Source organism: Electrophorus electricus, chromosome 7 (genome assembly GCF_041902795.1).
Source record: "Electrophorus electricus isolate QZ-2024a chromosome 7, ASM4190279v1, whole genome shotgun sequence".
Classification (NCBI taxonomy): domain Eukaryota; kingdom Metazoa; phylum Chordata; class Actinopteri; order Gymnotiformes; family Gymnotidae; genus Electrophorus; species Electrophorus electricus.
Genome location: NC_137503.1, coordinates 15,809,866 through 15,834,698, shown reverse-complemented (window position 1 = coordinate 15,834,698; position 24,833 = coordinate 15,809,866). Strand labels below are relative to the sequence as shown.

The 24,833-nt window shown below is 38.0% G+C and overlaps 5 protein-coding genes across 5 annotated transcripts; all 5 read left to right on the top strand.

Annotated features, from left to right (window-relative positions):
- The first annotated feature begins 2,049 nt into the window (after nucleotides 1-2,049).
- Nucleotides 2,050-3,658, top strand: LOC113574239 (odorant receptor 131-2-like). The gene has a single exon (XM_027005007.2). It carries the CDS (start codon nucleotides 2,058-2,060, stop codon nucleotides 2,946-2,948), a length of 891 nt encoding a protein of 296 aa, XP_026860808.1. The 5' UTR covers nucleotides 2,050-2,057; the 3' UTR covers nucleotides 2,949-3,658.
- Nucleotides 3,659-6,135: 2,477 nt separating this feature from the next.
- On the top strand, nucleotides 6,136-7,225 carry LOC113574238 (odorant receptor 131-2-like). Its single transcript, XM_027005006.3, has one exon. The coding sequence runs from the start codon at nucleotides 6,169-6,171 to the stop codon at nucleotides 7,117-7,119; it is 951 nt and encodes a 316-aa protein (XP_026860807.1). The 5' UTR covers nucleotides 6,136-6,168; the 3' UTR covers nucleotides 7,120-7,225.
- Nucleotides 7,226-8,718: 1,493 nt separating this feature from the next.
- On the top strand, nucleotides 8,719-10,743 carry LOC113574237 (odorant receptor 131-2-like). Its single transcript, XM_027005005.3, has 2 exons — nucleotides 8,719-9,032; nucleotides 9,806-10,743. Exons 1-2 carry the CDS (start codon nucleotides 8,772-8,774, stop codon nucleotides 10,526-10,528), a joined length of 984 nt encoding a protein of 327 aa, XP_026860806.3. The 5' UTR covers nucleotides 8,719-8,771; the 3' UTR covers nucleotides 10,529-10,743.
- Nucleotides 10,744-12,482: 1,739 nt separating this feature from the next.
- Nucleotides 12,483-14,706, top strand: LOC113574252 (odorant receptor 131-2-like). The gene has a single exon (XM_027005023.3). It carries the CDS (start codon nucleotides 12,624-12,626, stop codon nucleotides 13,554-13,556), a length of 933 nt encoding a protein of 310 aa, XP_026860824.2. The 5' UTR covers nucleotides 12,483-12,623; the 3' UTR covers nucleotides 13,557-14,706.
- A 7,942-nt stretch (nucleotides 14,707-22,648) lies between these two features.
- LOC118241030 (odorant receptor 131-2-like) lies at nucleotides 22,649-23,578 on the top strand. Its single transcript, XM_035524107.1, has one exon. It carries the CDS (start codon nucleotides 22,649-22,651, stop codon nucleotides 23,576-23,578), a length of 930 nt encoding a protein of 309 aa, XP_035380000.1.
- The last annotated feature ends 1,255 nt before the right edge of the window (nucleotides 23,579-24,833 follow it).

Sequence of the window (24,833 nt, the reverse complement as noted above, 5' to 3'; positions counted from 1 at the left end):
GGTCCTTAGTCCCTGTGGTAATGCAACAGACTCTACACATAATCAAAAGGTGATGCCCCGAGATGCCCTAATAAACATGCCAAAACAAGATCAAGAATTGCCTTTAAAGATTTTGGAGACACTCTTTTTCTCATCTTGAACTTCACTGCCTACATCTATAGGCATCCTAATTAGTCCCTGGGATGCAACACATGTTTTTGAAAAACAAGTGTCCCTATTTGGGGTTGACCTTTTTCCTGCCATCCCTAATGAGAGCTCAGGGGCTCAACACTCAACTGCCACTACCTGTCCTGCCGAGCTCTTAATCTGGACCCAGAGGAGAATGTGAAATGTCAGAGGGTCCCACAAGCCTTTATTATCTGCCTCAGGGTTTCATTCTCAGCTCTGGAAAAACATAAACACAAACATAAACAAGGAACATTTTTAAAATTATCCCACTGAAGAACATGAACAGCATTAAAATGACTGAAAAAACTGGAATTTTCAAGGGTTTTCAGATTCGGTGAACATGGATGAACTAATCAAATATGAAGTATGAAGTTGTAGCCTTAATAAGATATAAAGTTCTATAAATGTAATCAGTATCTAGCCTGAAGGGCTGAATTTATTTATTTTATGTAGTGACTGATTAAATCTGAGTATGCATTTTCATTAATGCTTAGTATAGCATAAATATATAGATGCAATTAATTAGATTGAAATAAAATGAGACAAACCAACAGGTTCACAGGCTTTGCTAAACAAGGCTTTCAGGTTCTTTTGTAGCAGCTATTGATCCAAGTGTGAACAAGCCCCTGCCATGTTCACCCAGGCTCATAGTCTATCTGCAAATTATGGCATATAGTTCCATTACAAAGCTGGTTTGAATGATGTTACTGTGTTTTTCCACAGATGGATTAGGCTACATAATTAAGAAGAATTCATATAATTAAAAGCTTCTTAAATATTGGATTCAAATGACCAAGTGTAGGAGCCCCAAAACTGTAGCTTCATAGGAAAGTTACTACACAAATAATTATATTTAGGTTCCACTAGCCTCCTTATGGATTATCAGCAGCTGGTTTATGCTTCAGAGATTCAAATTCAACATTTAAAGAGATTATTTAAAGAGAGTTATTTTTTTTCCATAACTCTTAATTCCATGTCATAATTTTTATAAAAACTGTCAAATACAAAAGTTGTCAAACAGGCCTACTGAATCACACACTAATTTGTTGGAGATTGAGTAGAGGTCATGAGCTCAAGTCACTAGACCCGTGTAATCATTTAATTAAGAATTATCTGTGAGCAAGATTAGTGTATGTGTGTGTGTGTGTGTGTGTGTGTGTGTGTGTGTGTGTGTGTGTGTGTGTGTGTGTGTTTGTGTGTTTGTATGGCAGGTGATAATAAAGTCATGGTTCTGCTTATGTTGGAAGTACTGGTTATGAAGTAGCTGAGAAATGCAATTCAGTGCTTGGTTCAATATTGCCTTAACCTATGACCTTCTAAAATTATTAACCTAGGATCAGCCTAGAGTAACACCACTGAGCTGAGCATACAGAGGCTCTGTGTATTGCTGTAAGAAATCTTCTGCACTGGTGTTGGCTATGCCTGCATAAATCAAAAGCAGTGAGTGGACACATGAATCCGACTCCAGAGCATTTCAGCTGGAACAGGGAGGGGCCATAACCTTCTTGTATTCATGCTCAATATAAGCACTTCCAATAAATGTTTTATTTTTATACGGGACTTAGCAGGTTAGGAGATTATTAAGATTCAAAAGACCTTGTGATTTGTTTATTTTCTGACTCTACAACAAAATTATCCTCATCTTATAGAGTATCATTAAAGTGCAACAAATTTAATTCTATATTAAAGAGTTGGCTTGGCTATTAAATGAATTCAGATATTGCATGTTCCTGTGCTAAAGAAGAAAAGACTATACTGTATTTAATATGCTGTAATATACTGTGGAATGAATACTAAAAGGTGTTCTTTTCTTTACAGTCACCTCTGAGGAAGTGATGAACTTCTCAGCGAATGATTCCATCCCCCAAACTAGGACAAAGGACTCGTACATGGCAGCTGTTACCAAAAATGTGATAGTCATGGCTTTGTACTTCTCCATCAACTACATCAATGGCTCCCTTGTTCACACCTTTTTTAGGCATGAGATTTTTAGTGAGAATCCTCGTTACGTCCTCTTCATACACATGGTTATAAATGACATGATCCAACTAACTATAGCAATGGTGATGCACGTCACCTCCTACATCTTCTACACAATCAATGTCTCTTTGTGCTGCTTCCTTCTAATGATTGCGGTGTTCACCACACTCAACATGCCGCTCAATCTGGCCAGCATGGCTGTGGAACGCTACATTGCAATCTGCAACCCGCTACGCCACGTGCAGATCTGTACAGTGCGCAGGACCTACATCATAATTGGCCTGATCTGGTTGATGGGCGCTATCCCAATCCTCCCCGACCTGTTCTATCTCCTCGCCACCCAGCCCATGCAGTTCTTCAACTCTCGCATCATATGCGGTCGAGACACTCTGTTCTATGACCCATACTTGATAGAGAAGAAGAACATCTCGCACATGGTCTATCTGTCCTTCGTGTGGCTCATTCTGGTCTACACCTACTTCAGGGTCACGTTTGCAGCCAGGGCCGCTGGCTCAGATGCCAGAAAGGCTCGCAACACGATCCTACTGCACGGCGTGCAGCTACTGCTGTGCATATTTACCTACATTGGCCCACTCCTCGAGGGCTTGCTCGTCTTGCGCTTTCCCGCGTTTGCACTGGACCTAAAATTCATGAACTATATCTTTGTTCACATCCTACCGAGGTTCATAAGTCCTATTGTGTATGGCTTGAGGGATCAGATGTTCCATAAGTATCTGAAAAGGCATTTGTTGTGTAATGTGCAGAAAGGAGGGATTCAAGGAAAAATACAGCCCTTCTAAGGGATTTTTAGCCCAAATTATTTGATGCAAAACTCTGAATTTGTGTGTCCTACATGTATCTTACAGACATGCTCTGAATGCATCAATGTAGCATTTGTTACTGCATAAATGAAAAGTTGGAATATATTTCATATGTACCAGCATATGAAAATTAATATAAATATATTGTATTTGAATAAACATAAGTAAATAAACTGTAATTAACCTATGGAGAAATAGAACACATTTTCTACAAGATCCCTTGTATATCCTTTCAATAAGTAATACATAAACAGTCATATACATATTAAACAGCAACCATTTTTTCAGCTATAAGCCATCTACAGTAATCTATTCTTTACACAAGGTAAACCATAGGCTCACATGGCACATATTTATGTAGTCCATACGGGGTACCCATACCACCTATACCATTACTGCAAAAACTCTAAAAGCTCACTTTCCAGAGTCACTGTCTAGTTTGTTTTACTTTGTAGATAAGAACAACTACGTGATTTTGTCCAGGATGGATTAGGCTAGTAGGAGGTAATTTAAGCATGAGGCCAAATCTGAACCTACAATTAGGCTTCAGTTTTTGACCTTGAACATGTGTACTGTAGCTGTACCTATTAAAGTGCTCTACCTTTTATAGTCATTTGAAAATTGTAATTATATTGTTGTAATCAGAAGCTGAACTGTAATATCTTGTCACTATGCACAGTATTAATGAGTTTCCCAGTTGCCTCTTTCATGAATGATGTGTGAATTAATTTCTGGATATTTTGTGTAGTTATATACATAAACACACTTTATGTTCACTCAACAGCTGCTTTATTACAAACATCTACAGTACATTGTACCTACACTCACTAGCCACAATATTAGGTGTACATACTTTTATATCCATTTTTACATGTACAAATTGTGTACAAAGTGTACAAATCTGTTTGCATTACCTACCCCTATCTTGTTAACACTGTTATTGACATGGTTGTGGGTGCTGCGCTGGAACAGGTTTTTTAGGCATAGCAGGGCTACTTGAGTTGTTGCATGTGTCAGTGTCACTGCTGAGTGGTCCACCAACCAAAAAGATCTGTTGAACAGGTGAACAGACCTTCTGTTAACCTATGAGTTCATAGTCTACGCCAGATACAGCTGTATCATGCTAAGCCTGCTATTCAATTCTGGGATGTGCAATGCCTGATAAATGTTCAGCTGTGACACAAACTGAATACGTCAACTGAATATGCCTAATGTCACAATGAATTTTCCAGGCCTCATACAGCATAGACCTGTTTCGAGTCTCATGAGTGTAATTTTCAGCATAAGAGACACATTTTCTGATGATGGTGAAGTTATTAGGGAAGTTATTCCAGGAAGCCTATTTGGGCTACCGGTAAGAGCTAATTTGCAGGACACTTAAGTGAAGTGCATGCTGTCAGCAGTAAGCAGTGTGAGGTTCGGTCTACTCTCCTGAGCAGTCAGCAATGAAGAACATATTTCTGTCATCAACAGTAAACTGCTGTATGTTCCTGTGCTTGCTTTTTGCTCTACAACTTCTATGCACTTTATGTTGCATTTTTGAGAGAAAAAAAAACAAAAAACTTCTTGAACGTTCCACAATGGGAAGGCTCTGTTTTGCCAATCTTTTATTGGCAAAATCACAAAAGAGACCTCAGACTCCCACAACAGCCAGGGAGTCCAGGGATGTCCAGGCAAAAAAACTAACAAACAAACAAACAAATAAATAAATAAAAATAAAAATAATAATAATAATAAAATAATAATATAATAATAAAATAATAATAATAATAATAAAATAATTATATATATATATATATATATATATATATATATATATAATTTATATATTTATATATATATATATATATATATATATATATATATATATATATATATATATATATATATGAATGAATCTATACGTTCAAAAACATCAGTTCATGAATACCATAGATATTGCTCTTTGTGAGTAGTTTGTGATGTCACAGAAAAATATAAAAGTCAGCATTTACTGATCAGCATGACACTAGCCAGCAGGAATGATGTGAGTATTGCTACTCTGACTGAAGCTTAGTTGTGTTGACTAACAAGAGCAGTAATTCACAGTATTTCACAATATTCACAGTAATTCACATTATTATAATGGATTATTATTATAATGGCAAATTATAATGGTTAGATTATTTTACAAGTTATGCATAATATATATTCTGTTTTTTTCCACAATGCAATTAATGTGACATGTCATAATTAACACAAACAGTCTACAGGTACATTTGAACTCAGACAGATTAGCTGCATCTATGCTGGTAATACACACAAGCAAACTGATGTGTGAATATATGCTTCACAAAACAAACTTAGACAGTTGGTACTTGTTTTAATTATCTGTAAACTTAATGGAAACATTCTTTTGGTATTAACTGATGTTATTTGTATACTTGGAATATATTGCTGAATTAAAATGACATTTTTTAAATTTTTTCATCTACTGTGACCACCTTTAAGGCAGTTTTACTGTATAAAAACATAATGTAGAAGATATAAGATTTTGAATAGAATAAAAATAGTTTAGTGACAGACTATCATTATTGTAAATGTTTGTATATTGTATATTGTATATGGCTCTCTGGTCATACTCAGGATATTGTATCATATAAATATTTATATTCTCTATCAAATAGAGTATATCATTAAATTTGGAACAGACAATATATGTTTAAACATTCTAAACATTATAGTTATTACTATGTACAGTTATTACCATTTAATACTCTATGATACTATATATACTATATACTATATAATACTATATAAATGCCATAAATGTAAATGTAATACTATATTACTAGTAATATGATCTAAAGTTTCACTAAAACATTTTAAGATGTAACCAGGTTAATATTGCTGCTGTTGACTGGTATGAGTGTTTATAAGCAGTAACTAGAACAGTGTCTGGCACACCAATACATATCTAGTCCAAATCTTGTCCAGAACTGTTTTTGCGTAAAGGGCTGTGTGTGACAGTATGGGCTGAAACAGACATTTCACAAAGAAGGAAATTTTATTAAATACATTTAAATGAGACTATAACTATTTATAATATTTATTGTTAATATTTTAATATTTATTCAGAATCTTAATGTACTCCTGTACTAATCATAGTATTCCTTCAAATGTTTAGCAGTGTTCTGTTTTAGGACAAATTTTCTGAGCTATGAACTCAACAAGAGGACCGCAGGTTCTGAGCCGAGACCCATTCGCCATAGCATTCACAAAGAACTTCATTCTGGTTGGCCTGTGGTTCAGCTTGAGCTACATCAATGCCACTGTGGTGGCTACCTTCTTCAGCAACCCTGCCTTCTATGAGGACCCACGCTACATCCTCTTCATCCACACAGTCCTCAATGATGCCGTGCAGCTGACCATCTCCGTCGCCCTGTTTGTGGTGAGCTACATCTACTACACCATCAACGTGTCCATCTGCTGCATCTTCCTGCTCGTGGCCGTCTTCACCACACGCAATACCCCAGTGAGCCTGGCCAGCATGGCTGTGGAGCGTTACATTGCAGTATGCCTTCCACTACGCCATGCCCAGATCTGCACCGTGCACCGCACCTACCTCCTCATTGGCCTCACCTGGTTCATTTGTGTTGTGCCCGATGTCACCGACTTGTTTGTGACGCTGGCCACTGAGCCACTCACTTTCTTCCAATCTTCCGTATTTTGCTTGCGCCAGAATGTCTTCAAGGACCACATGCTCTTGTACAAGCGGCAGGCCTTTGATGCCCTCTACTTCTTGCTGGTCTTCCTCACGCTTGTCTACACATATCTCCGGGTGCTATTCGCCGCACGGGCCATCACAGTGCAGAAGGCATCGGCCCAGCGGGCGAGGAACACCATCCTGCTGCACGTTGCTCAGCTGCTCATGTGCTTGCTCTCGTATGTTTCACCCAGTGTCGAGGTTGTCCTAAACGTCCTTTTCCCCAGCTACATCCTGGAGATGCGTTATGCCAATTACCTCATCGTGTACATCATGCCACGTTTTCTAAGCCCAATTATATATGGGGTCCGTGACCAAAGGTTCTGTAAGTATCTCAAGCGGTATTTTGTGAGCAATCGGTGTAAAACTAATGCAAGAGTAGACAACCAGCATGAAGAAAATTAATATATTCATATATTTGATATAGTTAATACAATTATGTCATGTTACTGTACTAAATTTATAAATTGTTTTTGAAAGTAAAGTAACTATTGGAACTATCAGTAAAGGTTTTTCTTTCTTTTAGCAGTGTTTGTTAATCATCAACATCATTTTTTTCTTCTTTTGTACTGTTTTATAAGGGATATCACATAAATGAATGATGACTACTGATTAATTCAATCTATGTGTCTTTTGTTGAGCTCTTTAATATTTAATGTTGCTGAATATTGAGGGTTATTGGGATCATCTCTGCATATGCTTCTGCCATCCTCAATAAATCCTATGACCTACATGGCTGCTTGCAAGCACATAAACATCTATAGCAAAAAGGAAATCCTTTGTTCCTTTTGACAAAATCTGCACTTTGTTGCTTGTCTTCATAAAAGAAAAAATAATTACACGTTGATTAGATCAGCAATGTTGATTAAAAATACATTCAAATATTTGTTTAGCAATTGATCACATACCAATACTAATTTAACAGTTTGTTTACCCGTGTCTGTCATAGGCTAAAAAATTTTCAACACTTATACACTTAAAAAAATTGGATCCACTGATTCCATAAGTTTTGTGCTTTTGCGTGTGCATAACACATTTGTTTCAGCAACTTTAAATAAAGTGAACATGTGATCTGGTCTAGTATATTCAAGTGTGCTTAATAAACAAGATATAAGCACACATCAACCACTTTATTAGGAACATCTTCTTAGTACCTATAATCATTGGCCATTATATTATTTTATTACTGCAGTATATCTCATAAGGGTGTATTTACTAACTGTAGCCCTTTATTAAATGTAGTTTGTCAGCCACCTTCTACACTGATCATGTCTGGTCAGCATCTCTGTTAAATGAATTATTAGGGCATGGTTCCATTCTCCATATATTAACCCTGACATGGTACTGGCATAGTTGTGGGTATTGAGCTGGTACCAGTTTATCAAGTTTATATGTTGCCATGAACAAAGTGGTCCTAATGAGGTGGCATCTAATGAAGTTTCTTTCATTGGAAACAGCCACGGTGTTTGATGTTGTACTTGAATACCCAAAATAACTTTGTTTTTCTAGAAAAGTCACAGAAAAGTGAATTGACCAGGGCATGTACATGAAAAGTTCCAAACAAACATGCATACAGGAATACATAGCACCCACAGAAAAAGAATTACACTGTAAAACCTTCCTCCTGCTTTATTTTAGCTCATATACTAGAGAAAATCCATGACTCTGCTACTGCCTCTTTCCTGTCTCTGGGGTATAAGGTTGTGATGGTGAACAGCAGGAAATCCCTGCTGTTAACCACTCACCTGTTGTGATCAATGACACACTCACAATATATAAGAGGCAGGATGGGGATGGAGTTTTGGAGAGTGAGTGAAAACGGTAAGAATTTACTGCATAAGAAAAACTGGAAGACAAACACAATTTTAGTCAATTGACACACAACTAAATATGACTTTACAACATAATAAAAAATATATTTTTGAATGTTTTTTTTCAACTGATAAGAACCATTTATGCAATTGTACTTTCTCCCCATGCAGCACTGAGGAAATGCCTGTCGTGCTACTAATTTGAAGCTGCTTCCACATCCTCCTTCTTGGGCAGTGTCTCAGGCCATGAACTCGTTGGCTGACCCAGCGTCTGAGAATCTCAGCCTGCCCCTGCAGAGCACGGTGGCACATGACAGCCTCGGTGCCGCGCTCACCAAGAACACGGTGGCCGTGCTGGTGTGGCTCGCCCTCAGTGTCATAAACGGCAGCATGGTGTCCACCTTCTGCCAGCACAGCGTCTTCAATGAGGACCCACGCTACATCATGTTCATTTTCATGGTCATCAATGACACAGTGCAGCTCACGCTGGTCAACGCCCTGTACGTGGTGAGCAATGGGATGGCCATGAGCATGGGCATGATTATGTGCAGAGGAGGAGGAAAAAAACTTTTGTTGTCACTAAACTGCAATGTATGACACATTATAAATGTCTGAATCACAAAAGAGAAGTTGTAAAACTTTATTCTGATAAAGAAATATTTGGAAGAAGTGAAAAATCTAATTCTTTTCAGTTCTTTGATGTCTTGGGTTGTTTCCTTTAGGAATGGTAGCGCCTAGTTTCATTGTTTCAGTTATAACAACTTATGAAAACTTATTTTTTGTGACATGTAGACTTAAACCTTTAATAATAGATCAAGGTCCAGCACTACAGCCAGTAAAATTGCATGGATTTACATGAAGTTCTTTGTACTGGTTATGTCCTCCAGCATGGTAGTTAACCCCATGTGCTGTAAAAGGGCTGTAGTGTACAAGGCCTGGGTTCAAACTCTTGACTGATCAGAATGAGTGTGAATTGTTCTGTGCATTCAAATTAAGAAAACTTAATTTATTTTTTGTCCATATCTTAGTATTCTGTTTACTTCTTGATCTTTGTTCAGAAAGTCTCTTGCTTTGTTGAATCAACTATGCAATATATATATATAGTATATATTGTATTTTATATATATATATATATATATATATATATATATATATATATATATATATATATATATATATATATATATATATATATATATATATAAAACGACTTTATGCTTGCCAAACCTGTTAAAAGAGAGTTACATTCTACATGCTTACTGTCTCCATCCTCTCCCAAGGTGAGCTATGCATTCACCAAGATCCAGGCGTCTGTTTGCTGCCCTCTCATCTTGACAGCTGTGTTGACGACGCGTGCCACGCCCCTAATCCTGGCCGGCATGGCCATGGAGCGCTACATCTCCATCTGTTCCCCCCTGCACTACAGCCACATCTGCACGGTGCGATGGGCCATCTCAGTCATAGGGGTCATCCTGGCACTGAGCGCCGTGTTGCCGCTCACCGACCTGCTGGTGGCACTTGCTGTCGAGAACGGGGAGTCCATCTTCGGGGCAGTTATCTTCTGTGACCACGCGCAGCTATTCCGCGCTCGCGCCATATACTACAAGAACTGTGCTGTGGATGGAATCTACTTCTCGTCAGTGGCACTGACGCTGCTCTACACCTACTGCCAGATCCTGCTGGCGGCACGGGCTGCGGCAGCCGATCCTGCGTCAGTTGCGCGTGCCCGAAAAACAGTGCTTCTGCATGGTGCACAGCTGCTGCTGTGCATGCAGGCCTTTGTCATGCCCTCCATGCAGGCGCTAATCATCCAGTGCTTCCCGCAGTACAGCCTGGAGATCCGCTATGTCAACTTCTTGCTGGTGTACATCATCCCGCGCTTCCTCAGCCCCATGATCTATGGCTTTCGAGATGAAAAGTTCCGTAGGTACTGGCTCAGGGATGTTGCCCGCAAGGTCCACCATGTGGTGCCAGCCAGGTACCTGCCAAACAAACTGAGGTGACACTTGAGCAGGGTGCTTTGAGAATAGCCAGGATGCAGAATATCAGTATGCACAAATTACTTTAGTTCACAAGTTTGAATGGAAAGGTTAAGGACTGCATGAGAAGTAAGTTTTACATTTACATTTCATTACATTACATTACATTTACCAGTAAGTTGGTGCATATTATTTAATACAGGCAATATTATGCAACGAGGAATTTGTTTTTTGCTTAAATCCCTATATATAGCATGTGGAATGTCTTTGGATTTCTTCTGTATAATGTACAAGCTTAAAATGCTCTTTAATTCTGAATAAGATAGCTTATTCAAGATCTGTTAACTTCATGTTAATTTTTTTAAATAGTAAACAGAAGTACAATATAAGATAAAGAATAAAAAGCATAAAGCATTTTTATCAAATCTATCATATATGTGCCAGTCATGTGTATGTGTAAAAGGCAGTATTGACCAAATTTCCTGACACCAGTAGTCTGCACATTTTCTTCTTACTGAAATACAAAGAAAAATATTTTACCAACTTCATTAACAAGTAGTGATGATGATGATGTGCTACTTGTAATTGTTGCTGCTTAAAGCATATTTACATATGGACAACATTTATGATGCATTATAATACCTGAGCAAGAGATATGCAGCTTATATACAGGCTGCATGAGAGGTTTTTCACTAGAAAAAAAAAAAGGATTTACTTAACTGAATTGCGGACATTGATCACACTAGAATGTATTTTTGTTTTAACAGTGCCCTATACATTTGTACTATGTTAGCAAGTCAGTAGTATTTATTTGTTCAATTCATTTTGAACTGAACTGACTGACTGGTGCAGGATATTGAAGATTTCTGATTTTTCTTTTTCAGCACACAAGCTTCATTGAAGTGCTTTTCTGCACACCTGCACACCACTATTTGGTTGTGAGGGCAACTTCAACATTTACATTATGCAATAAGCCAGCCTTTTCACTTTTTCACTGCACACACACACACACACACACACACACACACATTTTATATATATATATATATATATATATATATATATATATATATATATATATATGTATATATATGTATGTATGTATGTGTATATGTATATATGTATGTATGTATGTGTATGTATATATATATATATATATATATATATATATATATATATATATATATATATATATATATATAGTAAAACTTTGTTAATCATGCATTAGACTGGAGAGAAGGTTTTTCTTCTATACAAACAAAGTCCCTAACATGTTATCCTTTTCTACAAAGATCAGTGGTTGCCAGAGTTACTGCATTAATAGCATATGCTGTTTTATCATTTTGAAAAGTTGAATGATGGCAAGACGATCTACCGTTTAGCCAATACTTTGGCAAAAGAGTGCAGAGGGTCAGTAAAAATAAGCAAAGCTTCCCAGTGGAATCTAAAAGTGCATACTTGCCTGAGAGCATGAAGCATTCCTTCACATAAACACCAGAGAGAAAAGAAAAGACAGACTTGTGGAACTTTGAAACCTGGTACATTTTGTTAAAATACACAACCAATCTAACACTCACATGCCTCTCTCAAATTTTATTATATATATAAAATTTCATTACTATATGAATATTTTAATAAACTAGACTAATTGATTCTAGCAGTAATGCCATTCAAGTTCTTAGGCTTCTGAGAAGACCCAGGTTGGAGTAGAGTGGAGTTTGATATTAGGTTGTTTTCCCTCTGAGTAAGTGTTATACTGGACTGTAGTGATCACAGTGGAGTGGAGCAGAGTGGTGTGGAGTATAGTTGAGTGGACCACATACATACTGAGCAAAACACTGAGCATAATCTCAACTGTACTCATATGCTGCCAATACACAAAAGCCAGATGTATACACCTCTTACCTAGACTATATAAACCTCTCACTTAACCTCTGGGGCAGCCACTCTGACTGTAAATTGCAGACACACAAAGAAAGGCACCAAGCTATTGACTTTAGCTTTATTTGACTAGTTTGACTTGTTATCTGAGTAAATGAAAAATTGAGCAAAGTATTTCCTCTTATTAATAAGACAAATTACTTTCTGAAGAATAAATCCACTGAAGTATTGATAGGCAATGAACTCTTCAATGAATCCACTGAATCTACAGGACACATTTGAAGAAGCTTTCAGTAAAAATTTCATCATTGTTTTTCTTGGATTACTGATCATCTGCATCAATGGAACATTTGTTTTCACTTTCATGAAGAGTTCAGTTTTCCACAATGATCCAAGATACATTTTATATATACACTTGGTTATCAATGATATGCTTATGCTTTTTGTGTCAGTGACTCTCTGTGTAATATCATATGCATGTAAACATGTAAACCTATCATTATGTTGTATGTTCCTACTCATAGTCTCAACCACTCACAAGAACACGCCGTTGAACCTGGCTGGCATGGCAATTGAAAGGTACATTGCCATCTGCAAACCAATGCATCACCCTCAGATCTGTACGGTGCCCAGAACATGCATCCTCATATGCTTGATATGGGGAATTGGAGTTATCCCTGGACTGTCAGACCTGGTGATTGCTGCCATAACTTGCACCCTGTCTGTATCTTACACCGTCACTATCTGCAGTCCCACTTTTCTTTACAACACAGTTTACCACGAGGAGAAGAACAAAGCTATACAATGCATTTACATGTCAACTGTTTGGCTTGTTCTTATTTACACTTATTATAGAGTGCTTGTTGCCGCTAAAAAGATGACGGCTGACAAAATTTCTGCCAAAAAAGCTCAGAACACAATCCTTTTGCATGGGGGCCAACTTTTGCTTTGTATGTTGTCCTACACAACTCCTGTGCTTGACTTTATTCTTGTGCTTATTTTGCCTACTTTTCGGACAAAAATACTTTTTTTTAATTACCTGCTCACAAACATGTTACCACGCCTGCTAACTCCACTCATTTATGGGGTTCGGGATCAAAAATTAATTCAACACATTAAAAGAAATTTCTCATGCAAGACTATTATAAAAGTTGAATCAGCCAAGCAATGATAGCAACAAAATAATTTAAATGGAATTCCGGTATATCTACCTGTGGGAGAATTTTAAAAGAAAGTGGTTTTTGTTGTTTTTTTTTTTGCATTTTTGTGGTTTTGAATAATGATTGTGAATGGTTGCCTGGAAAGGTTGATGTTTTTTTGCTGAGAAAGCTCCTGATGTTTTTACAATTTTGTTAAATGTTTCCTAGTACTTGTTTTTCAGAATATTGACCAAGGACACAACTGTTAATCATTTATAAGACATTAGAGAACAATTTTTTTGGGTGGCAGGGGTGACATTTTTTTCTTTTTTTTTGGAGAGAGAGATCATATTTCTAAACTGAGGCAACATAAACACTATTGCTTTTCTTCAACAGACAGGTTTGGTTTAAGGGATTTGTGTGTATGTGTGTCTTGTAGAATACATTGTTGCAAAATAATACAATTAATTTATAATAATCTGAATAATATGAAAAATAATCTGAGAGTAGCACAAAAGCACCAAAATTACATACATTTTTATAGGTAAAATGTGTCAATGTGTTATTTACATTATGTATGCACTCTATGTGTATCTATTTTATTGATTTAAAAAATTTTGTTTTGTTTTGTTTGTTGTTTGTTTGTTTTGCTAAATTCACTTGATAATGTTTTATACTTGACTTAAACTTGAATTGAATACATGCAATCTGTAATTGTAAAGTATGTCAGGAGAGGACACTGTGTACAAGCTTGTATTTTTGGATAAGACAGAGGATTATTTCACCACTATACATTCCATGCATATGTAGCAGATGAACACAGGGTCACTGACAAGGGTCACTGACGCTTAAAAAGTCTAACAATCAGAAAGTCAGAAATAAGCAGGATAGAGGACCTAGGATTCACCAGTCTGATTCAGGTGTGATTTGAAATTGATGGAAAACTTGTTTGCGTTTGGAAAAAAAAAACTTTCCCAATCTATATGGATATATAAAAATTATCATGCACTGCTATCAGCATTGTTATTGTCATGCCCTCAGCCTCCTGTCTAGTTCAAGTGCTGCCCCTCATTGACCTATTGACCACTGGCTCTGCCCTTGTTCTCTTCCTTCATCAGCTGTTAGTTCATCAGCCTGTCTGTTTTTGGCTTTCAGTTTTACCCTTTGGGTTGCTTGCTTTTGATTGGCTCATTAAAATGCATGTTATTTTTAATCACTCACAAGAATCTAGTCTCACCTCCTTTATAATTATAATAAACAATCTACAGAAACTACAGAACTGTTCATGATTTCTCTGTCTGAAAGCTACTTTACTATAAAAGTGTATGATTGTATGAGATTTACAGGACATCAATAAGACATTTTATGTATTATAATACAGCAAAGTAAGGCAAGTATTATACAGTTCAGAATCAGAATCAGTCACATGTTATACAGTTTCTATAGCAAGGTATCACAAGTAGTATGACTATCTGTGTGAAAACATGTTAAGGCATCTAAGGGAAGTATTATACAAAAATGAAATTGTTTTACAATTATTTTTAACAATTATTTACTATATTATTTATTAATACATTATGCATATAAGGTAGTATAGTAATCAATGTTTGAGTTATACACTTAACAGTATAATCATTACTGTTAGAAAACTAATAACCTACTTTTGAAGGTATTGAAAGAGAATGCAGGCATCAGCTAAAAGGACAACCCATGCCAAAAATATAAATAAATAAATGAATAAATACTACAAATCAATAAATAATAATGTAGCAGTTGGCCGATTTGTTCCTCTCTCTCTGAATCTAATCAAATTGCCTCTGCTAATGCAACACTTGTAGGAGACCAGTATGTGGCAAAAGTCACCAAGGAACTCATTGCCAGTCTGTGGGGCATGGCTGTCCCTCCCCTACTGGATGCAAAGAAGCTGTTCACCAGTCAGAAAGCCACACCAGTGTCTGTTGTCAGCCAAAGGAGGATATCCCCCCTTTGAGTCCTCTCTAGGTTCCTCTCAAGGTTTCTTCCTCTAGGGAGTTTTTCCTTGCCACTGTCGCCCTGGGCTTGCTTACTGGGGGCTTGGACTTGAACATTTGTAAAACCGTGTTTGTGACAACAGCTGTTGTAAAAACACTATATAAATAAATTTGATTTGATTCTGTTGTAAAAAGCACTATATAAATAAAATTGACTTTGACCAGTCCCTCATCAAACTCAGTGGTGATGATGTGGTGTTCCTATGCACATTCAAGTGAATCATTCAAGTGAATCATCAAACAAAAGGCTTGAGACAAGCAAGAATGGGGTGAGATTATCACCACGTTCCTCACAGTGTTCCCCCAGTACTAGCTAATAAATATGACAATCTGAAGGTAGAAATATTGGCTCATGTTGGTCCTCTGTTGCTGAGTATCATCTTTACGGCAAAAGGTGAAAGATGCTGAGGTTTGAGTAACACCCACAGTGAGCCAATGCACATTAATGGGCATATGATAGGTATAAGATATGGTAAAGGATGACTAGCTGAAGTTTGCAGGGGAAAATGTGAGGGTCATGGATGATGAAACACACATTCATGGACCATTGGCACAAAAATAGTGACGTAGTTTAAGTAGTGTGAAATGGGAGAGGGATACTGGAGGAATTTAAATGTCCTAATGTAAGTCACGAGATGATTTTGTTAGTCTAAAGATACGGTGATACAAGCAGCTGTGCCATTACAAAAGCAGGAAGAAAGTGACATTCACAAGTATAAGTGCAGGTAGCCAAGGGCACATAAGAGTATAGGGTCAGGCAAGTGCAAAGTGGAAAAGCAGGGCTTGGGTCAAGTGATTTGAGGATGAGCATTTAATAAGGCCACATCACCAGAGAGAAGGTGAATGATTACTAGTGTTATTTATGAAAAGGAAAACGAAGCACAGTGACAACAGCAGAGTCCCAAGGAAAACAAGGTTAATGGCTTCATTGAAAAATCTAGAGAAGTGGAAAATCTAGAGAAGTAGGGTAATAAAGACTTGTTGTCACATGCTTGAAGTCCCATGCCTGTGAAAACATGTCAAACCTTGAGCTGTATTGTGGCCCTTCCTGACACACTCAGGAATTCTAGGCCTGGAAAACATTGCTTTCAATGTATTGATTACAGCTACAGATGTGGTGGTGTTGAGTTTCTCTAAGTCAAAGTACCTGCTGTAGTAATCAATGACCACAATGAATTTTTGGGAGTTCCACATGAATAAATCACAAACTGCGAGGGCCTTTCTGGAGCTTGGTGTGGTATCATTGGTCCTTTGATGTTAGATGTGCAACACTGAATACAGATGGCACACCTCCCAATTATAACCTCAATTTGCTTATATATACCTGGCCAGAATAGGTATAACACAATAGCAGAATAGCTCTCTGCTTGCTCTTCTGCATTTTCATATGGCCTGTTTGAATATGTAGTAACATCTTCCACCTCAAGATGATTCCAATACTTCCAATGCTTTATGGACACGTTTGCTCACACCAAAATAGAAACTACTTCTCCAGTTGTGCCCTTTTACTTCTGAGTCCTCTTTTCATCTCATCATATATCATATCATATTGTTGTCTACTTTGCAGATTCAGTGCTCTCCAGGAACCATGATAATATATAAGTGTAATGATTGGTGCTACTATGCTTGTATTTAATGTACCTATAATCCTTTATAGACTGTATACATAGTTTAAATTGTCTGTCAACATTGTGGTCAAAACTGATGTATTTTGTCAGTCCTGTGCCTGTTCTGCAACAACTATAGTTAATAGTTTGTGTAGTTTTTATAATGGATTTGAATAATTTAGGACATTTACACTATTAAGGTTTGCTAGGTTTAAGAATGCTAGGAGGGTCCCATTTTTCATGAATGCTGTCTTCTCTGCATCAGTTGCAATGTCATTCCAGTTAATAAAGTGCCCAAAGTACTTAATTGGCTGGATCTTAAATCTCAGGTTCTGTAAGTATTCAAGCACCTTCGGGATCTGTAAGTCTTCAAGTACCTTCCAATACATTTATCCAAATGGTTTTGAGGTCTGGAGAGTATATGCCAATGTAGTCCAGGTATATTTCTGGGACCATATCAAAAGGAATCATTTACCATGTCTCACAGATATTGCTGCATCATCTGCTAGATGGTAACTGCTCCACTGTGAAAACCAAATGTCATTTATTCAGACTGCAAGACACCTAGCTTTCAAAGAGTTAATGTAGAGTACATGAGTATAATGTAGCAGGACCCCACCTACTCTGTGATAACATGTGCAAGAAAACCTCTCTATGTCTGCATTCATAGTTATGCAATTGCATAGTATTACATCTACTTACTACTATTACTACTCTTTTTTAATCGAGTAGCTCCTTACTGTCTACTCAACCAAGTGTAATAATATTAATAAATGCTATGTTTCCTTTTCTCAACATGCACATTGTACATTTTTCACACCATCATGTTATGTAGGTGGTTCTTTTCAGCTGATTGGAAATGACTCATGGATCTTACTGGCTGCTAGTGATATCAAACTGCAAAAACAAACTGTGCATTTGTCATCTTCTTTGGATTATAATTTGTAATTAGAAAATATGTTAGATTAAACATGGCTGCAGCTTCCATATAGTTTATCTTTTTTTTTTCTCCCAACCTTAGTCATTAAGCTAATTTCCACCCACCAACTAGTTAGTTCCTTCCATTAGGATAACTACTAACCATGGAGGGTGCAGTGAGCATGTGTTGCTAATGTGATGCCAAGCCCCACATTGTTTTTAATCAAGAATTGACAAAAATAACACTTCATTTGCCATGCTGACTTCATGAGTGCTAAGTACTTGCCTGCCAGGATTAAGATACCATTTGTCCCCTTTGACAAAACTTACAGTCTTAAAAACTTTCCCTTGTATAAGAACATACTCATTAGCTAATACAGCAGCTTGTGACATAAATTACACTGGTTTAGACCAATCTAATACAAAATTCAGTAGCTCTGTCCACATGATCCCTCTCATCTGGCCATGTGATTATGATGCAAGCCACAATGGGGCACTAAACAAGAATGGCATAACCAAGGAAGATACAGGTACCCTGAATTACCAGCACTATCAGCATCTCTAGCTATATCTGGTAGTGTAGTACAACCACTGGGTCCCTGCCAAGCTTTGCCAGAAAAGCTGAAGTCATACACACATGATCTAACTAACAAAAACAGATACAGATGGATGTGACAGAGTCAACAGTGCTAGACGGGGGATAAAAATCACAACACAGACCCACCCACAGTCTTTCATAGTGATTTAGTACTGGTACTGATTGGTATGTGTCTGAGTATTATTTATGATACATAAAAGTAACCAGGCAGAAATATTACAAAATGTTGGTAATATGACATGTTGCACATGAAGTGCTGCACACTGTGTAACAGTGTCAGTCCTGCCCACTAGCCTTTCCCTGCCCAGACGTAGATCACCCTCACCTGAATACTGATTGATTACACATGTCTCTCATTTCAGTGTCTTTTATAACCTTCCCTTTCCCATAGCATCCTTGCGAAGTGTTGTATTCTCATGCATACCGAGCATTCCTTGTTTCTGTTGCTTTTCCTGGATTTAGACCTCTGCTTTCCCCATAGACAACGTCTCACTCCTAACCCCTTCGACAACCTCGGATTCTGCCTTCTGGTTTGGACATTGGACTGTGCCCTCGACTCTCCTCTTCACCATTCCCCTCCCGTTTACGACTACCCTTCTATTTCACCTCACAACTCCTTCTTGCCTGTATTGAAAATAAACTCTTGCATTTGGATCCACACCTACCTGTTTCCTGATGATTCATTACAGAATACTTTGCCTTTTTTCATGGATCCAGCGGAATTACAAGCAAAGTGCACAGAGCAAGAAGGCATTATCGCCGACTTGCGGAGAACCCTTCAGGGGCTCACAGGTGTTAAACCATCTGCTTCTGCCGAAGTAGGTTTTCCAGGAGTGGCTGTACTCAACCCAACGTTAGTGCCTGTTGTCTTCCCTGAACAATACAATGGCTCGCCAGATTGTTGTAAGAACTTCCTTATGCAGTGCGCCATGTATTTTACTTATCATGCTTCACAGTTCACTGTCGAAATCCAGTGCATTCATTTCGTCCTGTCCCTGCTTACTGGTGAGGCAGCTTTAAACAGAGAATTAAAAGCCCCTCCACTTTGTAGGGAGGGTTCTTGACTCTACCACAAGGTACAGCTTTGTGGGAGAGTCAAGATCCCTCCCTACAATCAGAGGGAGCTTTTTTATTCTCTGTTTAAAGCCATTTTTGACCATCCTGCTTCAGGAAGAGATCCAGGTACTGAGCTGATTGAACTACATCAGGGGCACATTTCATAGTGGATTATGCCAGAGAATTTTGTACCATCGCTGCAGGCAGTGGGTGGAGTGAGGCAGCATTGAGAACTGTATTTTGGAAGGGTTTACAGAGGGATTTGCAAGCCGAGCTCACCTGCAAAGGTCAATCAACAGACCTTTCGGGTTTTATTCAGCTGGCCATTACCATCATTAATCTGCAACGTACCCACCATCCTGGCCAAAACCTCTGTTTAGCACATGAAGGAGACACAGGCATTTCTGAATGACGTACACACAGAGGAAGTAACGCCCATGCAGGTGGACCAATCCAGCCTATCAACGGGTGAAAGAAGATGACGTATCTCTCTAGGTCTCTGCCTCTATTGTTATTAATTTTGCGTGCAGTGTCCCAAATGACCCAAAAGGAGGGAAGCTTTGACCCCAGTACCAATAAGAAATTCCTCTATTATTTTTTTGTAGATGTAACCAGCTTACCTTACCTTCGTTAGTGTCATGGAGGGGAAACTTCATAGACTCACAAATAGTCAATAGGTTGCAAATACCCACCATAACCTAGGACCCGCCCTTGCAGGTGCATTCCCTAAACAGCCAACCCATTGGGAAGGATTTGGTCTCCCTACAGACAGTTCCTGTGGTGTTCCAAGTCCGGTTGTTTCATTCTGAAACCATTTTTTTTTTCACAAGCCCCTGTCACACGACAATATCATTCTGGGCTCCCCTGGTTGGCTAAACATGACCCACACATATCCTGGTCTCAAGATGAACTGGTGTCAGAGGCCTCTTGTTGTTACAGTGATTGCTTATTTTTCAGTTTCCCTCTTCGCTCCACCTCGTAGAGAGTCCCTCTGTACCTGTCCTCCAGACTATGCCCCTTCCGTATAGAGCCTACAAGGATGTATTCAGCAAAGCACATGCCTCTACCTTAACTCCTCACAGATGGTGGAACTGCACTATAGACCTCCTTCCCTGAGCCCAACTTCATAGGCATGCTAAACCATGTCCCTTCACTCACCCAGAGGACAAGACTATGGAGGAGGCTCTTAAGCAGGGGTTTATACGTCCATCTACTTCCCCCCTCACAGCAGGATTCTTTTTTTGTGGAAAAGAAGGGAGATGGGCTGCGGCCTTGCATAGATTATAAGGCTCTAAACAAGGTGACCAAAAAGTATCCTTCTCTTTACCATTGATCTCTGTCACCCATGAGAGGTTACAGGGAGCTTCTATTTTCATGAAGTTGCACTTAAGGAGTGCTTACAATTTGATCCACATAAGGGAGGGAGATGAGTGGAAGACTGCATTCATAACTGCTCGTGGGCACTACGAATATCTGGTTATGCCCTGTGGCTTGGCAAACAGTCCCTCAGTATTTCAAGCATATATGGACGAGCTATTCTGAGATATGATAGACTGATTCCTTATCATATACATTGACGATATCTTGATCTACTCTCAGTGTCTATCAGAGCACATCCAACACATCTGAGCTGTTCTGGCCCAGCTCCGACAACACCGTCTCTACACCAAGGCTGAGAAGTGCGAGTTCCAACAGACATCCCTGACCTTCTTGGGCAGTGCTATATCCACTGGCAGGATTTCCATGGAAGGTTACAGCAGTAGTGCAGTGGCTCATGGCGGTTACCATCAAAGAATTACAGAGGTTCCTAGGGTTTGCAAATTTCTTTCTGCACCATAGCTTCGCCCCTGACCAGTCTTCTTAAGGGGCAGTCTAGACGGAGGTTACAATGGATGCCATCAGCATAGGAGGCCTTCCAGAAACTGAAGGCATTCATGTCTGCTCCGGTACTGCGTCAACCAGACCCGTTGCTGCCATTTGGACGTTAGATTGTGCCCCTGACTCTCCTCTTCACCATTCCCCTCCTGTTTATGACTACCCTTCTATTTCACCTCACAGCTCCTTCCTGCCTGTAGTGAAAATAAACTCTTGCATTTGGATCCACACCTACCTGTGTCCTGACTATTCGTTACACACTGTAGATAGTGTCAACTCATTATTCCATATTCAGAGCCACAAACAAGGACACTCACATTGCAGTCTATTATGTCTTAGCAGTGCAACAGTATAAGAGTAAAATATTTTCAGTTCCTTAATTAAATGCATTTTTGAAATGGTGTATTGTGGTTAAACTGAACAATGGCATTCATTACACTTTTACAATATTTACCACTGCAAAACATTCATTATTGGATGTTGTTATTTTCATGGCATGGGGGAAGATGGCAATAGAATATATTCAGTCATTCATGTTATCATTCAATATAGACATTGTTCAAATGTACAGTAATTAAGTGCATTAAGGGATTGTAACCTATTTTCAAATTTACACCAGACTTAGTAGTTCATCAGAAAATCTATACCCATAAATTGAAACTGAAATGAATCTGAGATTCAAGCTGACAGGGTACCTTACAGGAAGGAATCATGAAATTTAAAAATAACAAAAAAGGAGCAGGAGGTGGGCCCCCACACTACCTCTTACATGTATACTCCTCTTTAATCCCTTGGTGTTGATATATTATAAAACAGTGGTGATATGAACAAATCTAACAGTCCACTCTAACCTTCCTTCTGGCTAAAGGAAAGAACAGCACCTGGAATTGGACTGTTAACTTATTTGAGGTAGATGCAAGTTATATAACTATACAACAAACAGGGATTGACACATTGACACATTTATAAAATGTTAAGATTACATTCTGGTTTTCTGGAATTATTGGTTTTTTCCAGGTAATTATCAGAGAAACAGGGCAATGAACATAACAACTGACCAAGTTCAAATTCAGGACACTTACCAGCAAGCTGTTATAAAAAATATTGTTATTGTTTCTCTTTGCCTAGTCATTAATTGCATAAATGGGATGTTAGTGGTCACTTTCTTCCACAATACAGTATTTCACAGTGACCCAAGGTACATTCTCTATATTAACCTTGTAATCAATGACATTCTCATGATTTGCATATCAGTGACTTTGTATGTTTTGACATATACATTGCCTAATGTAAATGTTTCTGTTTGCTGTACACTGTTAGTATTAGGTTCAACTACTCATATGAATACTCCTTTGATTTTGGCTGGGATGGCAATAGAGCGTTACATTGCCATTGGTAAACCACTACGTCATTCTCAGATCTGCACAGTGAACAGGACTTACATTCTCATCTGTTTGATTTGGACAGTCGGAGCTGTTCCTCCAATAGTCGATATTATCATTATTGCAGCAGTGAAACCTATTTATTTTTTTAATTCTGTCATCTACTGCCAACCAGTTATTGTATACAACACAAAGTATAATGTACAAAAGACAATTGCTACACTATGCCTTTATATGTCTGTTGTGTGGATAACGATAATCTACACTTACTTTAGAGTTCTTTTTATTGCTAGAATAGCCTCATCTGGCTATCATCAAACTTCAGCTAAAAAGGCACGGAATACCATCCTTTTGCATGGTGTGCAGTTACTGTTATGCATGTTGTCTTATGTAGCCCCTGTTTTGGATATGGTACTCATCCCATTTTTCCCAGATCAACGAACTCTCATTTCCTTCATTAATTATCTGCTTACAAATATTATACCAAGGCTGCTGAGTCCTCTGATCTATGGAATTCGAGATCAGAAGTTTGTGAGATATATTAAAGGCTACTTTTCTTGTAAAGTTGTTGTAAAGGTAACACACTAAGTGATGTGACTGACAGATCTGCAATAGATGAAAAAAATATATGAAAATAGTGTCACATTTAAAGGTGTTTAATTTTATATACATTTTATATTTTATATTTTATATAAAATGATTGATTATGTTCATTCTATATAATCAAAATCAAAATACATGCAATGCTATGCACATGCTTTGCACTGGGTTAGATATTGGGCTAAATTTAGGTCCCCAAGATTGTTAAAATAATTACTTAATTTTCAGAATTTTATTTACATATAATTTTTTATAGCCTTTACACACACACACACACACACATATATATATACACACACACACACATATATATATATATATATATATATATATATATATATATATATCGGCCACCAAATGTTCAGATGTGGTTTCCATGGCTGCTGATCACCCTCACCTCACCTCACCGGTACTATGCTATATAATGCTTTCAGGACTTCCGAGTGTTTCGAAGCATTGCCAACATTCAGTGTGCATACAAAGCTGTTCTCTGTCTTGTTTGTTCTGTGTTCTGTTCTGACTTACCTGTTTTATGTGGTTTTTGAGTTTTGCCTCACCCCTTCTGTACTGCCGCCTGTCTATATTTCTGGTATTTGACCTTTGGTCATCTGACCTCTGAGTTTTGTTTCTGACCCTGCTCTGGGTTATTCAGTAAAGTGCCCTCCTCATGGATCATTCCTCTGTGTCTGAGTCTGTTTCATCACAAAATACTTCATCTGTGGAGATGCAACATGCTACCCAGACTCAAGGAAGATGCTTATGTTCATGCTTAAGACAAAGCTGGCAGAGTATGAGAGCAGCTTTGTCAATGTAAAGATTTCTTACTTCAATGGTCCCTGTATTTTAACCAAAGCCCTGGAGTTTTTTCCCATGGACACATCCAAAATAGCCTTCATAACATGTAGTTAACGTCCCATCTTACTGGTAAAGTAATGGCTATGGTGTATGGGAAGCTCAGACTCCTGAAACACAAGTAAGTTTTGATAAGCTTTTTAGGGAGGTGTTCAGATATTCTCATAGTGACAAGCACCCCTTTGAACAATTACTCCATTTCCACCAAGGGAGAACCCCTACAGTTGATTATGCTACAATGTTCAGGACACTTGCTCCACAGAGATGGCAAAGCACTGTATATTAATTCATGAAAGTCATCAATTCGATATGTGAATATTTCTCATCAGCCAAACATTAGAATATCAATCTTGACTCAGATGTAATATGTTTATTGAATAAGCATAGATGC